This window comes from Stegodyphus dumicola, chromosome 9 (genome assembly GCF_044657685.1).
Source record: "Stegodyphus dumicola isolate Sdum_Otavi_A_Nest chromosome 9, ASM4465768v1".
Classification (NCBI taxonomy): Eukaryota; Metazoa; Arthropoda; class Arachnida; order Araneae; family Eresidae; genus Stegodyphus; species Stegodyphus dumicola.
In genome coordinates, this window is record NC_140776.1 from 148,763,557 (window position 1) to 148,780,446 (window position 16,890).

General features: G+C 29.9%; 1 protein-coding gene across 3 annotated transcripts in view; it reads left to right on the forward strand.

Moving 5' to 3' along the window:
• The first annotated feature begins 460 nt into the window (after positions 1-460).
• Positions 461-16,890, forward strand: part of Rap1 (RAS oncogene family member Rap1) — a 44,124-nt gene continuing 27,694 nt past the window's right edge. Inside the window, exons 1-4 of one of the 3 annotated variants that reach the window (XM_035361647.2) lie at positions 507-599; positions 734-795; positions 1,338-1,424; positions 15,966-16,034. In XM_035361647.2, coding sequence (XP_035217538.1) covers positions 1,368-1,424; positions 15,966-16,034 — 126 coding nt within the window. In that variant the 5' untranslated portion in view covers positions 507-599; positions 734-795; positions 1,338-1,367. Of the gene's footprint in view, positions 600-733; positions 796-901; positions 1,212-1,337; positions 1,425-15,965; positions 16,035-16,890 lie in introns of those variants that run through there. The other 2 variants (XM_035361657.2, XM_035361666.2) reach the window with 2 other exon arrangements.

Genomic DNA, 16,890 nt, shown 5'->3' on the forward strand with positions numbered 1-16,890 from the left:
ATATTCAGTGCTGCCGCCTTTAATGCAAGTATACAACTGTCATTTTAAATTAGAATATTTTATCACATTTTAAATAAATTCTTATTTGCTGCTTCAGTACAATTTGTGTTTTATATCTAAACACTTAAATATTTTCAGAAATTTACCTTAGCTGATCATCAATAAAAATTAATAATTATTATTAAATGCAAATAATTTAATTCATAATGGTCGGTTGTAAGCTGAATAAGCTTCAAATAACGGTAAATACATATGATGTGTAATATTTGTTCATTTTTACAACTTGAATTAATAATTTAAATCCTTTCATTCTTTGCTTTGCGTTTTATGATAAAATTGTTGCAGTTACAAACCGATTTGCCGAAGCGAAGAATCATGTTAAATTGAATCGTACAATCTATGTTCTATTTTTAAAAAATATATTATTGTACGTAAATATAGAAAGTTAGTTAATTTATAATTTTTAGTTAGTTACAAATTTTTCCACATCCGGAATCACTAGTTACGTCACCATTTACGGAAGTGAAGTAGCCATCGCCCATCTACGGTGAGGCTGATTATCGCATTGACTTTTTTTTAGGATTTTTTTCTTCTTGTGGGTAAGTTGAAATTTAAACAGGTTTGCATTAATTATGATTTTGAAATTGATTTGTTTCCTATACATTTAGTTCAAGCATTATCGTATCTTTGTTCTTTACAAGTATGCTTGCGGCTAAAAGGAATTTTTTTACAGCTGACTAACACACATGATTGACATCTCAAGCTTATTTTAAAAAGAATTCTGCTAGTCATTTGGTCTGTATCATGAACTTAATCTTATTTGTAGATAATGTCTCTTAAAAACATGTTGTAATATTTTTCTTCATTCTGCGTTCCCTCTATTTTTATCTCTTGTGTTAAAACAGCAAGAAAACCCTTCATGTTGCACGTAGCTTGCAAAATATATTGCACATAATATTTTAATCCTGTTATTGCATTTTTAATTCATTCACCATATGCACATTAATAAATGTTCTTGTGGGTTATCTTAAGTGTTTGAGAACGATGATTACATTTCCAAAATGCCACAGGATGTATGTGTGATACGGGGTGGTTTCCATCTTTCATGGAACCACACCTACTTATTATAAGTCCGTTTTTAAACGAACTTTCTTTAGTAGTTGCATTTTTACAGTGCTCAAGGCAGTGTTATTTTGCAGTTGCATTATGAGGTATGAAATTTGATTAACATAGCTTATATAGCTTCGGTAATGTATGTATTATGCTATATGTGCCACTACAGTTTAAAATTAATCTTTATGGTATGTGGAAATATAGCGAATTTTTTAATTTTTTAGGTATTGAAATAAGTTTTCAACACGCCCACTATGCGAGAATACAAAATTGTAGTATTAGGCAGTGGAGGTGTCGGCAAAAGTGCTTTGGTAAGCCTGTGTTCACAATATTACTTTATTTAAAAATGTAGTAGTTCATGCATATTCAATTTGGCACAAATGACTTTAGTGTTACAATAATACAGCCTCTATTATGATATGTAATTTTAGAGTTTTAATATTAATGATAGTTAAATAATTCAAATTATGTTTTGATTCTTATCAGTTTGTTTATATCACGTCTCAGCATATGTTTAAATGATGTTGCATGCTTCATTATGAAATATACAATTATTTAACTTGCGTTATGATGTGGAAATTTTGTACCAATAATTTTTTATACTTTTAAGAATTTTAAACAGTTTTGTCAATTTTAATATCAATTTATGCATGTATAATGCATGCTGGGATGTTTTAATATAGTATGCTATGAATGATTTGTGTAAGGCAAAATGAAAATTCTAGAAGCTTTTTAATATTGATAATAAATTTGTCTTTTGTTGAAATATTTCTTGGTGGAAAGTTTTATTTATTTTCATCTGTATGTATATGTAAGGAGATTTTCTTTGAAAAATACTTCATGTGATCAAATTTTCCTGAAAAACTCAGATTTTTTATTCTCTGTTGTAAAGAATTGTTTGCTTTCTGTTTTTTGTGTGTAATAGTAATGTCATACTTTATAATGCCATATTTTGAAAGCCGATCAGGATGTAATTTAATAGCAATTAAATATGTCTTTCATTAAGTTGATAAAAATTGTAGAAATTGATTGCAGAGGCAAATAATTAAACGTTTCTCTTAGATATCTTTCTATTACGCTTTCATACATGCCATCTTTTTTTTTTTTTTTTTACTTTATTTATAACAATGTATATGTCTTTTTTGAATTTGATCTTTATTCAACTGAGTTCCTATGTTACAATATGGCTGAAAAAACCAATTGTTTGAATTTCTTTTTCTGCAGTTCTACAAATTTAGCATTTGTTTCAAAATTGTGTGTTCTACATCATATGAGCAGTGGACATTAGTTTTGAACATTATATATATATGTATTTTCTATTTGCTGGGTGTCTGTTTTATACAATTCATTTTCATGATTTTATCAAAGTATTTTATAAAATTTCTACTGGTTTAATGTATTTATCATTTGTCAAATATTATTTTTCTGTTTGTAAGTTGTGGCAGTTTTATAACAGTGAAGTAGAAAAAGTGTATATATGAATCCTTTGAATGCCATAAACTTATACATAAGATATGAAATTTTTTATTGTAGTGCATGAACTGAATATTGAGCACTAAAATTTAAATCAATGAAAAAGATCCATGGAGTTAAGGTTAAAAATTTATTGTATGGTAACCCTTGGCGAATCGCTTCTTTTTTGACGCCAAGATCGGCGCCAGGAAGGCACAATTTCAAGACGGCTGCTACACAAAAACAAAATAAGAAGTCAAAGATGTACACAAACTCATGTCCATGTACACATTGGTCTATTTTCACTTAAAAAAATCAGAGAATTGCACAAACTAGGCATTACGCACTGCCTTAAACTTGGCCCATGTACACATCGATCTAGTTTCACTTAAAAATCGGGAAACTAAAAGTTAAATACCATCATGGTAACCAGTAGTTTCGCTAACATTGTCAACATTAGAGTTCTACTTCGTGGGGAGGGCTTCCCGATTTGGCGATTTTTTTTTTAATGTACTGCATGGATTTTTTTTTGATTTTTTTACAAAAAAATCCAGGCAGTACCGTAGAATAAAGATTAGCCAAATTAGGTTTAAATCAATGAAATTAGGTTTCATTAATTAATACTTTTTTGTGTGATCTTTGAACTCTTGCATGAGTTCTGAAAATTCCTCTGCTATGGGCTATGAATGCGTGACTGGTTCACTCTGCATGTAAAACAACTGCCTAACATGATCTTTTTTAGAAAATGCAAATTTAGTTTCTTGGAGCTGTTTTTGATTATTTTATTTATGCAGATGTAATATTTATTAGTTTTACTAATCTTAGAAAGTTCTCTCCAGAATGTCGATTCTTTCTCAGATAACCATTATAAGATTAAAAAAAAAAATAAACCAAACTTTTTCATTAGAAAAAAAAGTTAGTCAATCATACCTAGTAATAACTAATTTTATTTTTTATTTTTTATTTTGGGGAATTTTGTTTCTTCTTGTATTTTAGTACATGTAAAGAGCTCTTTGTTACATTTTGCTATTACAAGATGTGTAGTACAATTATTAAAAATGCAGATAAACGTTTTTCCATGTTCATAGGCTTTAATGTATGTGGTAATAATGTAAATGGTCTAGTTAATTCATTTTCGTTGATTCTGCTTGTTTTTTGACAGTCTAGTTAATTCATTTTCATCGATTCTGCTTGTTTTTTGACAGTCTAGTTTGATTTTATCTATCTGGTCATGAGATATATATTATGATCATTAAATTATTTCCTTTAATGAAATCACTCTCATGATCATGCAAACAAAAATTATAAATAATTTTACAAATACAAATATAAGTAATAATTGTTCTAATACTTTATGAGCAGATAGAAAGCTAACTATTCATTATCGTAATACAGTCAAAAGTCGTTAATCCGGACTCGTCGGGACTTCGGCGATTCCGGATTATCGATTTTTGTGAATTATAGATCATCAGTTTAAATCTTGTAAGATGGCATGCAGAAATTCTAAAATTGTAAATATGAAACCGTAATTTATGAAATAAAGAACAATTATGATCTAAAGGGTATCAAAATTTACAAAAAAAAAAGCTTAATATTTATTTGTTTACTTTATTAAACATTTCTTTCAATGTAAGTTGTTTAAGTTGCTTCGTTTTATATGATAATACTTTCTCTTTAATTCTATAAACAGACATAATTTTTGTTCAGTTACAAAGTTCCGCTGTTCAAGTCCTGTTAATTGCTGTGCGAGAATACCGACTAACTTGTCAATCGAATTTTTTTTATTTTCACTAACCTCTCTGTCACATTCTTCATGTCTTTATCCATTTTTTGCAGCAATTCCACTTTTTGTTTGATGGACATCGAAACATACTTTCGTTTTGTAGATCCTTTGGGAGCTCCAGCATCAGAAATTCTATTTGACATAATCGAAAGTTCAAGTTTACTTTTATAAAATTGCTCTTACAGTCTGAAAAAAGTAATAAGCCAGATCTAGTTCGAAGATTAAGGAACAGCGCAATCATCAACATTAACTGAAGTAGATAATTAGATAATTTTAGCTTATACCGTCCGTTATACATTAAACGTGCACGCGAAAACGTGTTCTGCACTTGCACACACGCATATGCGCAGTCATAAAGGTCTTACGCGCACGCGTAAACATCTATGCGCATGAGTCAACGCGGCGCACGCGCAGAAAGTTTTTAGCTTTGAGGTCCGGATTATGGGTGTCCGAATTAACGACTTTTGACTGTATTCATATCATTTGCATATCTTTATTTTGTGTTGTGTTTTCAGTAATTGGTGATTGACATGAAGAGGGCATTTTTATTTTGTAACCAGTAATTAATATTAGTTGCATCGTATTTTATCTTAGTGTAAAAATAAATTTTAAATACATTATAAATGAAATACAATTTAGATTTGGACGGATCATGAATGTAAAGATGTCTTGCGCACAAGCAGTATTTTGGGCAAAATTTTATTTTTTGATGTAATCGTCATCACATTAACTCCAGTAAGTCTGATTCAAGATGGTGGCGTTAAAGTGCCATGTTGGCATTTAGGAATCCATTTTGCATTGCCCTACAGTCTTTCAACTCTTTCCATGTGACATCCAGTGTTTGGTTCTATGCAATTGTATCTGTGATATCGCAATTGTATTGCGATGTGATCATATCATGCTTCTTTCAAATCCTCTGTTTTGTATGCTTTCCAGCAACCAGAAAAAATTGTACTACCATCTGTGACATTTTGTTTTTTCAGTCGTACCAAGTAAAACTTTAGCTAAGCAATCTGAAATATCTACAAGAAAAAGGGGTACTCTTCCGTTTCGCCGGCGCAAATCTCGCCAAGCAGACTTTATTGGCGACAACATAGAGTATACACATAAAAAATATTTTAAAAAATGTTAGTTCTAAGAATTCTTTTAAAAAAAGAAGGCATAAACATCTTAATATCGCTTAAAATTTTTATAAAAAGCCAATAAATAAAGACAATAAATTTTTAAAAAGACATTAAGAATTTACTATGCTTTCATGGTTCAACATACTGATTCGCCGGTTCATATCATGTGACCCCAAGCGATCTCATCTCGCGTAAACTACTCTACAAAAATCTTATGCTCTCAGTAATTATCTACATTAATTTCAAGTTAAATCTTAATTTGGAACACATGTTTAAATGCAAGAAATATTTCAATTCGTACGAATAGCTTACTCAGAAATTATGAAAAACTGTAGTGCTTTACTTCGCTAATGCATTCTCATTAGAATGGATGAATTTAACCCTTGACTTTACCTTTTCTTCTATATTTTCGGCTTCAGGTAAGCGCTGTGATTGCATCCTAATTGTCTTAATTACCGAAAAAGGCATTAGATATAAAACTGAACTATCTGATAAAAATTCTATGTAATTATATGCCAGTATTGAAAAAAACAATCAATCTGATAAGAAAAAGCTGCGACTTGTTTTGAAAATGAGGCGTAAAAGGTTACCAGGGAGAATATTCCGTTTGGCATGGGTTGTACCATTGTTGGCGACTTTATCGCTTGCGCCGGCAAAACAGAAAAGTACCGAAAAAGGGTTCTTCTATTCTCGGCCTATGCCTCCAAAAATCCACTGTTGAGGAAGAACATGTCCGTTACTCTTTCTTCTCGTAAAAACGACTTTGTCAATAATTACGATTGTGTTATTTTTTCCCAGTTTTAACTTCATTTCTATATAATGGTGTAAGCATAAACTTCCTGCATATAATTGCTCCTATCAATGACTGTATGTTTCATTTTTAATTGCATATTACAAAACTCAAACAATTATTACAAAACTTATATTTCAAAACTGAGGTTAGCTCATGTCACCAACAGTAGATAAATTTTATAGTTGTAAGGAAATTTAGGCATGATTCTTCAAATCAAGTGCGAGATCTGGCACATATTTTTTTCTCGGCAAGATCTGGAGGTCGCAATGCCATTTTGGTGTATTGTAATTGGTAAAATACAACATCATTTCATGATTATTTTTAACAAAATATTAACCTATGAAGAATTCCTTTATCCTGTATTAATTTGACTGCCTCTTTCTCATCTTAAGCAAATCCCAGATTGTGAAATCCATTTTCTTCTTCCCCATTAAAAATGCTTGTAGTCAAATAATGTGTATGAAGAACGTCATCTTATCAAATTATGTGTTGTGCAGTTCTAAAAAAAAGGCTACAAATCATAACACATGAATATTTGCTCAGTTTCACTCATAAAACTGAAATAACTTAGTTGATCACACTGATGATATCTTTGGCATGTTGCTACACATTTTAAGTTTTTTTTGTTTTTTGTTATGGGGCCCGTATAATGGGAAAGTATCCTTAATTTTGCTGTACATGTACAAAGAGTAGTGGATGCATAAATGGAAAATAGTTGAGATGTTATTGCTTGAATGCACAATTCCCTTCCATAAAAATGTGTGTGGAAGGCATCTTTTATCATTGCTTTGGCTCTAAGTACCACTCAATACTGCTCATTGTACTGAAAATTTGCCCAATGTCAGGGGTGTAGCTAGAGAGGAGCTGGGAGGGCATCTTCCTGGATGCAACAGCCACGGGGAGCCAAACTGATGTTACAAAATTTTAGAATTAAATATTTCCCATTTTTAACAAACAGGAGGGGGAGTGAAATATTCAGCTTTTCCCAGAGGCTGGAAACCCTAGCTATGACTCTGCCCAATGTGATTTGTTGTAATTTGCTACTGCTTTATCAGGTGACTTCATTGTATGAAAACTCTGCATCTTACCTCTCTTTTGCTTATATTTTGCAGTTCTGAAGGCATTTTTTTCACAATAACCTTTTGTTGCTGTTCTGCAGTTTTAATTTTTTTCGTTGAACTCATTTTTTTAAGGTCTAGTAATTTCTACTCTTTTTTCATTGTTAACTTCACAGCTTGTCATTTTTTTTTCTGTAGACACAGTATAATAGGTTAAAAAAAGTGTAAATGTCTTCTGCTAAGGACCCATTTTGGCCATAATAATCTTCAGGCCAAATTCATGCTGTTTATGTTACTTGCTTTTAGGCTTTGTTAATGTTAAAAAAATGGAAAATTAACCCGTTCAGGACCAGGGCCTGTACTCCTACCAACCCAGTGTCCCACATACGCGATACAACAATTCGGCTCCTACCAGCCCAGCATCGCATATACGTAACTTTACATAAGCTTTCTCGGTTAATTAAAAAGTAACATTGCAATATTATTACGGAAAGAGAAAGACCATCAGCTTTCTCGGCGCGTAATGCGTCTTACTCGTTCGCATTTCTCAGGAAACAGTCGGTGTTTTTGTTTTTCTAACTCGATTTAATTGGTCATTATATATAATGCTTTGAATGATCATTATATATTATGTATTTACTTTACATATCATGTAATTATATATAATGTATATATTGACATGATCAGTAATGGATATCTCGCCAATGAGGGAGTCTTTCCTTGATCACTTTCTGGTCATCATAGTGGACACAGTTTTTCGATTTAGAAAAACAAAGTTTTCTAATATAAACTTGGTGTTACACAGGGTTTGAGGATGAAATATTTCTGGGTGTCTTTTGAAGAAGTTTTGGGACATGTGTTGCGGTTATTTTCAGTTTCATTCCGTTAGACATGGCTAAAAGACCTTACTCAAAAGCTTAAAAATTTGTCCAAAATCGCTGGATGCTCCACCTTTCCGTCCAACTGGAAGACATTTTCCAAAAATTTACGTTGACGGAGAATGTAATAAAGGTAGGAGAAGATGCGTTGTGTGCGCTAAAACCAAGGAAAAGCAAAAGCAAACAATGTATTTTGAGTGCAAAATATGTAATGTAGGACTGTGTGTCGATCCTTGTTTTGAATTATTTCACGCACAGCAGAATTTTTAAATTGGAATTTAATTACCTACAGGTAATTCTTATTTACCTTTTTTTTTTTTTTTTTTTTTTTTTTTAATTTCGTGTTTGTAAATTCTTTTTTTTCATGTTTAAAGCATTTATTTCTGTGTGTATAATTATGATTTTAGTATTTTGCCTGTTTAATTTATTAATGTGATATTCTTTATATTAATACACATTAAAAAAAAGTACATTAAATATGCAACTTCAAAAATTAAAGTCATATCAAAATGCTGATTTTATATGATTTTTTTTGTAAAATTAGGCTTAACTGCTGAAAATGTGCGGGTTGGTGGCGCTGATCCATTTCAGTGGGTCTGGTCCCGTGACTACGCTCCGTTCTCCGCATGCTGCTTCTAAGGGGTTAAAAATGTTTTCAGGCATTCCTGAATGTTAATTTTGTGTCAGGTTACTTTAAAACATCTTTGAACATTGTATGTTGCTGATTTTAGTGTTCTTAAGTTGACATTGTTCATTATCAGAGGCAGTTTTTGGTTTATAATTTGTTTGTGAAGTGAGCCATTTGTAATGTGAGGTTTTACTATACCGCAATTTTTACTAATTTGTAAGCATAACAAATATTTGTATGGAAGTGTGAATTTTTTTCAAAGAACATATAGTTTGTTTGAACTTTAAATCTCCACGTGTGTAATTCAAAGGAGTTCCAAAAATGATTTAGATTTAAGTAAATTACAGAAAAGATTAAAATTAAAAAAATATTAACTAAAATTTTAGTTTCATATTTACAGTAGGCATTTTTTTCAGTCATGCTATAGTTACTCTATTCTTTATTATAATTTAAGATATTTACTGTTTTAAGCTTTAATATAGAATAAGAAATATAACTTTCCAGACTGCGAATAAGAAATTGAAATCGGAGTTCAGAATTGATAGGCAAATTTTCTGTAATTTTTGTGTTTTTACCCTTTAGATTTTTAAGAAATGGAAATTTTACTGCTTATGTTGTGAGGAGGCATGAGTCACATTTGTAAATTTTCAGTAACCTTCAAAATAAAACCTAAATATGCAAAATATTTTTAAAATCCATTAGTTTATAATAATAAAATGGTAATATATCTGAAGATGTATAATCGTAAATATTAATGTAAAAGCGTAAATATCAAGCACATGTTAACTTATAAGGTTTAAATTCATTTTGACACTTTAGAAATTTGTCACTACATTCTTTAATTCTGTAATTGAACATACTACTTTAATATAAGTAGAATATATTAACAAGAAAATATTATATTTTATTTTAGATTTATTGTGTGTTTTGTGAACATATAGCCTGTTTAATACTAAAAAATTCTACGAGTTCCATACAAAAAATTAAAAAAATAGGATCCAGAAATTCAGGGATTTGTTCCTTAGGTCATAGTTTAAACCAACAATGTACAGCCGCGTTTAAAATTATATTCTTGCATGAAGATACATTTTTATCAACATTCATGCAACTTCTGGCAATGTAACTTAGTCATCTTTTACAATCACCCTAGCACTGTATTTACCTAATTTGTTGATAGAAATCTGCATTCCTGCAATTTAATGCAGCTGTGAAAAAGAGATAAATATAACAAGGGACTAAGGCAAGTGAACAACCAAGATGAAAAGTCAGAAGTGCACACTTAGGTCTTTAAGTGAGCTACATTATACTGTGTGCACACATAAAGCTAAGTCAATGATTTTACCAAGACAATGAAAACTGCAATGTAGTTCAATGTATGTAGTTCACTGTTATGCTAAAGCTCTAAAATTCTCATGAATGGTTTCATAATATGAAGTAATACTAGAGAAGTGAAAAGCCACCTGGTGTATGCTCCGTGTGAACATTCACATAAAAATTTTTTGGCAACATTATGGGTTGCTACCTAAATATATTTTGGCAACATAATAGATTGCCTTTTCAGTATTTTTTCAAGGCTTTTCAATGATGGTGCCAATAATTAGAAATAATCAAACTGCAATTATTAGGAACAAATGTGCAAATAAGTTTTCATGAAAAAGGCATTTTCCTTTTCGTCCCGTCTCAAATTGTGCTTGATGAATGAACTGTGGCTTGTTTGATGTCTTCCCAGGAATAAACTCTAACCAATGTTTAAAAAAAAAACAAAACTTTTAGTATGATTTTTCTTTGCATATTTGCTGTAATTCCACAGGAATTCTTTTGCTTTGATGAAGAAAATGATTTACGTGTTTAAGAAGCATATTTTTACTGAATATCAAACAACTTGCATAAAATTTCATTTCGTATAATCTTATGTCAAAAGTCTTACTCAGAAGCCTTATCTCAAATTCAAAAATCATTTAAAAAACTTAAGAGCTTTATCAGTTAACTTGGCCAGTACCTGCATTAACAGTGTAATGCTTGTGCCGTACCTTTTGATTCTAGGGTCAAAAGCAGAGGCTGTGTGCTAATATATATTGTGCATGTTAAGATCTCCAGATAAAATATGTTTGCAGTTGGTTTCCAATAAGTGGCTTTTGATGATGGTTCTGGAGAGTGGCAATCAGAGCACTAGTTAATTCTTAACTATCTTTAAATTTTGTCACCAACTGCAGACTTTAAATTTTTCTATTGTTAAGATTCTGTGCATCTTCAGTTGCATTTTTAAAGTCTGTGGCTGTTTTTCGTAAATGCTGATAAAATTTAGTGTTACGTCATTGTTCATGAAAAGCCACGTTACTAAATCACAGGAGAAAGGCAGCCATAATATAACATGTCTGAATTTACAATCCATTTCTTCACATAAGTAAAAGACTGTGTAAGGGAAGGTGTACTGAGATATACTTCAGATATCGCAATTTTGACAAACTCGCAAATCCTTCTACCATAGACTTAGCTTAACAAGGGAGGTAATGGAGACAATGTCTATAAAGGAATGGCCCATATTTTTCAGTTATTTAGTTAATTAGAATAAATTTATGCTTTTTTTTTTATTTAGAATATTCGTTTTTATCCGGATTTATCTTTTTTTCTTTTTAAAATAACATGCATTGTCACATATAGCATGTCAATACTTAAATGTTGAAATGAGTGAAAATCATAATTTATATTTATTAGGTAAGTGTATCAATAGTTTCTCTGTCGACTTTGACTAGCATTAAAAGTTGAGATTAGAATAGTTTGCATTGGTTTATGTAAAAGCTGTCAAAGTATGTTTGACTGCTTAAACTGTCATGATTTTTCTATAGTTTAATTCTTCTGAGCAAACAAAACTCGTAAGCTGCAAAACTTCCTTAAATCTGAGTGAACTTTCACATTTAGCTGTATTTCCTTCAGTTATTGCATCAATTATAAATATTATATTATCTTTGGGGGGATAGATATGAAGGTAATGATCCTAATTAGATTTATTAAGTCTGTGTAAATGTTTATTTAACTGTAAAGCAGTGGTTTTTAAAATTTAGTTTACACTGCTTTAAATTTAATGTTAAAACAATTTTTCACATACATCTTCTTTTAATAAACAAATCAAACATCTCAAAATTTTACTGTTTGCACTATCTTAAAAATGTATTGGTTGCAAATTTTGAAATTTTCACAGATTATAACAGGAATTCTTTGTTTACTTTTAAGACAAGATTTTTTTTTTCTCTACATTAAAAAAAGGGGTTGGGGATAAGGCTGAACGGGAAGTATTGGTTTTTCCTTCCTTGGGCATTGGGTAACATAATTTCAAAATTATGGTATCATTACTTCATACTATTTTTTTTGCTCTAGTACAGATCTCTGCAAAATTGATTTGATTTAGTTCTCACTTATTTCCCTTGATGCAAAGAATTACAAACAAATTGTATGGAAGTATTGTTGCATTTTATAAATGCTATTTCTTCCCTTTTATTTATGCATTTTGCATGAAGCCTTTTAGTGTATGAGTGGCTGAATCTGTGAAGCATAAGAGTGGTTCACATTGACTGAAAAGTTTTCATGGTTTTCTATGTGTGTAAATGTAAAAACAAATTGATATTAATTTGGAAATTCTTGTCAAGGGCAACTCGACTACTGGGCAGATAGCCCTTGAAATACTGTGCCATTATCAGTTGTTTATTTAAAAGCAACTCAATCTTTGGAAAGTTGTTTTCATACTACCTAAGTATTTTAAGCATATATGCAACTTTAATTATAAAAACTGGTGTGGCGTTAATACCCATTTCAAACTGCAAAGAGCTGAATCTGTTTGGCTTTGTGCTTATGGATGCAATAGGAGGTGAACTGACTAATCATAGTTCACATTAGTAACATGCTCATTTTCTGTCAAGGAGAGTTCTTATAGAATGCACCTTAGGCTTATGTGATTACATAGCCTAAGCAGTTTTTCTAATTCTTTGAACACTTCACCCAAATATGATAGATAAGCCTCTGCTGGTGGAACTAATATGTACTATGTGGTCTAGTTTTTATTATGTGTATAAAAAGGCAGGTAGTCAATGAAAATTTTACAAAACTGTGCAGAAGTGCTCATAATCAGTTTCTGTAGGAGAGGGAGAAATCCTTAAAAATATAGTTGTATTTTATGGTTATTTTTTAATACTGTATAGCAAAGCTAATGCATTTTAGGTAAAGTGTACTTAGTAAATTGACTTATTTTTATGGTTTCCATGACCTTTTATTGAACTAAAGTCTGTCAAGTTTTTACATAACAAATACATTTTTAATTTTTTGATTTAACTGGTAATAATAGATAAACAGTATGAGCCTTTATGACAGAAATATAAACATCAAATGTTGTGTTATCTTGCACCACTATTCGAGATCTTTCTGTAGTGATATTGTAGCTAATTACTTTGATGTATATTTAGTTTTTGTTACATTAGTAATGTCTAATGATTTCAGTTCTGAGGTTCAGCTGATACATACATATGTAGACCAACTACAGGCTGTGGATTTTGAGCTGTGAGAAAATCTACTGAATTTTTAGATATTCAATGTATCAGTAGAGAAACTTCAAAAGTCTTTTGCTTTTTGCATGATTTCTGTTTATGTAAAGTAGAGAACTATGAAACATTTTGCTGCAGAAATAGTATAAGTGGCTTAAAAAAATAAAGAATTTAAATGTAAATCTGTTCGACTTGTTAATATGTTAAGATAGCATTATTATTTTTTTTTTTTTTTTGATTGTGGCTTAGACCTTCAGGTCAGTATGAATAATTCTTATGGTACTTAACATGCACCTAGAACAATGATAACACAGCATAAAGGAAGCTCTAAATGACAAAGTGAGGTATGTAGACAATTAACTATGTTATAGTATGTATTTATAAAATATCGTATGCAAAATTTTATAAGTATATTGCTAGGGTTCATGTATATGAAAGTTATTACTTTAGATTTCATTTCATTAGTAGGATATACTGATTGCTTCTGTTAGTTTTTTTAATCTATGCACTTTGCCTACATCACAGTTTGAATGCCTGATTTCTTAGACATAAGGTGCTCTTGTGTGTTTCAGTTCTGCTTTCTAGGCTCCAGACAATATAAGGCATTGAAAGGTTTTATGGCTGGACTTTTTGTTCTTACTGTCACATCCACTCCTGCTGAGAAGTGCTTCTATTCCATTTTGTGTAACAGTTTTTGAGATTTTTGTTCTTGGCTTTTTTTAGTCTTATTTTTTATTAATTTTCCAAATTCTGAAAATGTTAGATTCAACTCTATAATTAAAAAAAAAAAGTTTAATCATTAACATTTCGGTAAATTTTTTTTCGTAGTGAAATGATGAGATGTGAAATTTAATCAGGTGTATGTTATGCATTCAGTTTTATTCAGCATGATTGTAAAATAATGCAGAATGCTAGTAAAATAATGAAACTGTCTTTCAACAATGATTATTAGCCTGTTGTATGTTATGTAGGCCCAAATAGTTTTTCAATATAAGTTGTTTATATATATTTGATTGGCTGAACCAAAAAGTTTTTTTAGCCTGCTACTGATGTTATCTTATAATTGTTTATCAGTTTTAAAATGCAATTTTTTAATTAAAGCATTGGAAAGGAGTGTGATAATGATTTTTTAAGTTGTGATTAAAATTAAAAGTCTGTAATATTAGTTTCTAGAGGAGGCACTAGTTCAAATTCATTTCTAATTCATTTTCAAAAATTCATCAGTGAAGAAAATTTTCCATAGACTTCATTTTTAGCATAAATAGAATCGAATTTTATTGAAAATTTCATTTTAGCATAAATAGAATTGAATTTTATTGAAAATTTCATTTTAGCATAAATAGAATTGAATTTTATTGAAAATTCGTCTAACCTTACATTCATGTTTATAAAATGTATAAAGAAAAATACTAAGTGAAGCTGACTTTTCAGTAATGGTTAGGACATTAATAGTGAAATCAATATATGAAGTTATAGCACTTATTAAATAAAGGATGCGAGTTCCCTAGAAACAGACTCGCTTGATAGTGGAAGGTTGGTAAGAAAATATTTGATAGTTCTACGGCTTCCTGTAACTTTCCAGAAAAGAAGAGAAGTGCAGTGTTTTCTTTTAGGTGTAGAAGGAGTCTGCTTGTGTAGATGTTTTACTGATTTTCCTTATTAATATATGTTTAGCGTTTTCCTTATTAATATATGTTTACGTTTTATATGTTTAGCGTGTTGATATTATAATCTTAATATGCTTCTGTGAATTTAACATGTTGGTGTGAGAAAAACTTATCCAAAATTATATTTTTATTGAGGAGATATAAGCCAAATAAATTGTAAATGTAATTGGTTGTATGAAAAGTATATAGAGTTGAAACATAAGCTTAATTCCTTGAATTTTCAATTTTTTGTAAATTGCAAATAAAGTTTTATATTAAACTTATCATTCATTTATCATGCATGACTACATGTGATGCAGTAAAAATTGTCATCTGGTTATTACTAGTAGAGGAAACATAAAGCTGGAGTTCAGGGTGAACAGGTTAGCTATGGTATTTTTCCATACATGTAACATGAAGACAGTAAACTTTCCTTTAGAAAATCCTCCTTGAAGGCATCCCTTCTGTAGGCAGAGTTTTGTGGCAGCCTTATGTTTTGTGCCATTTTCAAATAACCTTTGTAACTCAAAAGGGAGGTAGTTTTTAATTGTGTTGGTAAAAATGTTGTGATGTTGGTAACAAATATTTTTCTTTATTATGTACATTACGTGTTATTTTGTGTTAGTTATCTTTTAAGTTACTGTTTTCAAGTGTAACTATAAACTTAATAATTGTCACATTTTTAAGGAGATTGTATAATTTTAACTAGACTAAAGTAACGACAAGTTTAGATATAATATTTCTTTTTCTCTACATTTAAATGTTTTAAAGATAATTTTTTATGTAATTTTTTCCTCATTAGTTATTTTTTCTTCAGATATTAAATTTGGCCGTATAAAAATGCATATTTTTATGTATCTTTTAAGTACAAAGTAAAAAATGTTCCTTTTATAGACATGCAAATGTATATGTGTATTTTTTTTAAGCTGAGGTTGCATAATGAACTTTCTACTTTCAGACAGTACAGTTCGTGCAGGGCATATTTGTAGAAAAATATGATCCCACTATAGAAGACAGTTACCGTAAGGTAAGTGTTAAATACTTGCTAATATTTCAGGTGAAGATATTGTGTTATAATAAATGAAATTTGTATGTGTTCAAGGAATGCATCATTGCTAAAATATGTCTAAAGCAATTTTATTTTATTGATGAATTTTAAGTATTCTGTGTTTACTCTTTTCTGATTGTATTGGGTATATAGGGTTACATGCTATAATTTTTTAATTTAACTTTGCCAACCATACTTGCTTTTCAGTTTTAAAGTTTGATAAGTTTTCTCTGCACTTCCATTTTCTTTTTAAGTGCCCACAGAGGATTATTATTTTTTTATAGCCAACAAGGCCAAATTAGCATATCCATAACATATCAACATATTTTCTTTTTGTCAATTTTTTTATTCTTTATGATGCAATCAAGAGTAGCTTCTCTTTTTATCTGTTTTATTGACATTATTAAATTTCATTTTATATGAATGGTTTTAATGTAGTGCAGACATTTGTAGAGTTTTATATGAATATTCAAGTAATGTTTAACCGTTTAATATTTTTATTTTATTGCATTATATGGTACATTATTAAGTTTACAAAAATAAATATTATTTATACTAATTGTTAATTGTATTTTCATTGTATTTAAAAGTATTTTGTTAAATAAAAGCTTTTAAGCTTTTCCAAAAATAATTTCAACATAAGAATTCAGGTTTGTTTTAATCAAAATATGATTTCAATGATTTAACAATTTTAATATTATATAATTTTAATTTAAACAACAAATCAGAACCTGAGACCACGTTTCAGAAGTGTGAGTAATAGCTTCTTATACACCGTTACTTAATGTGAGCACCGTTGCTATAGACATTACCAAAAATTATAAAGGGGAACTAT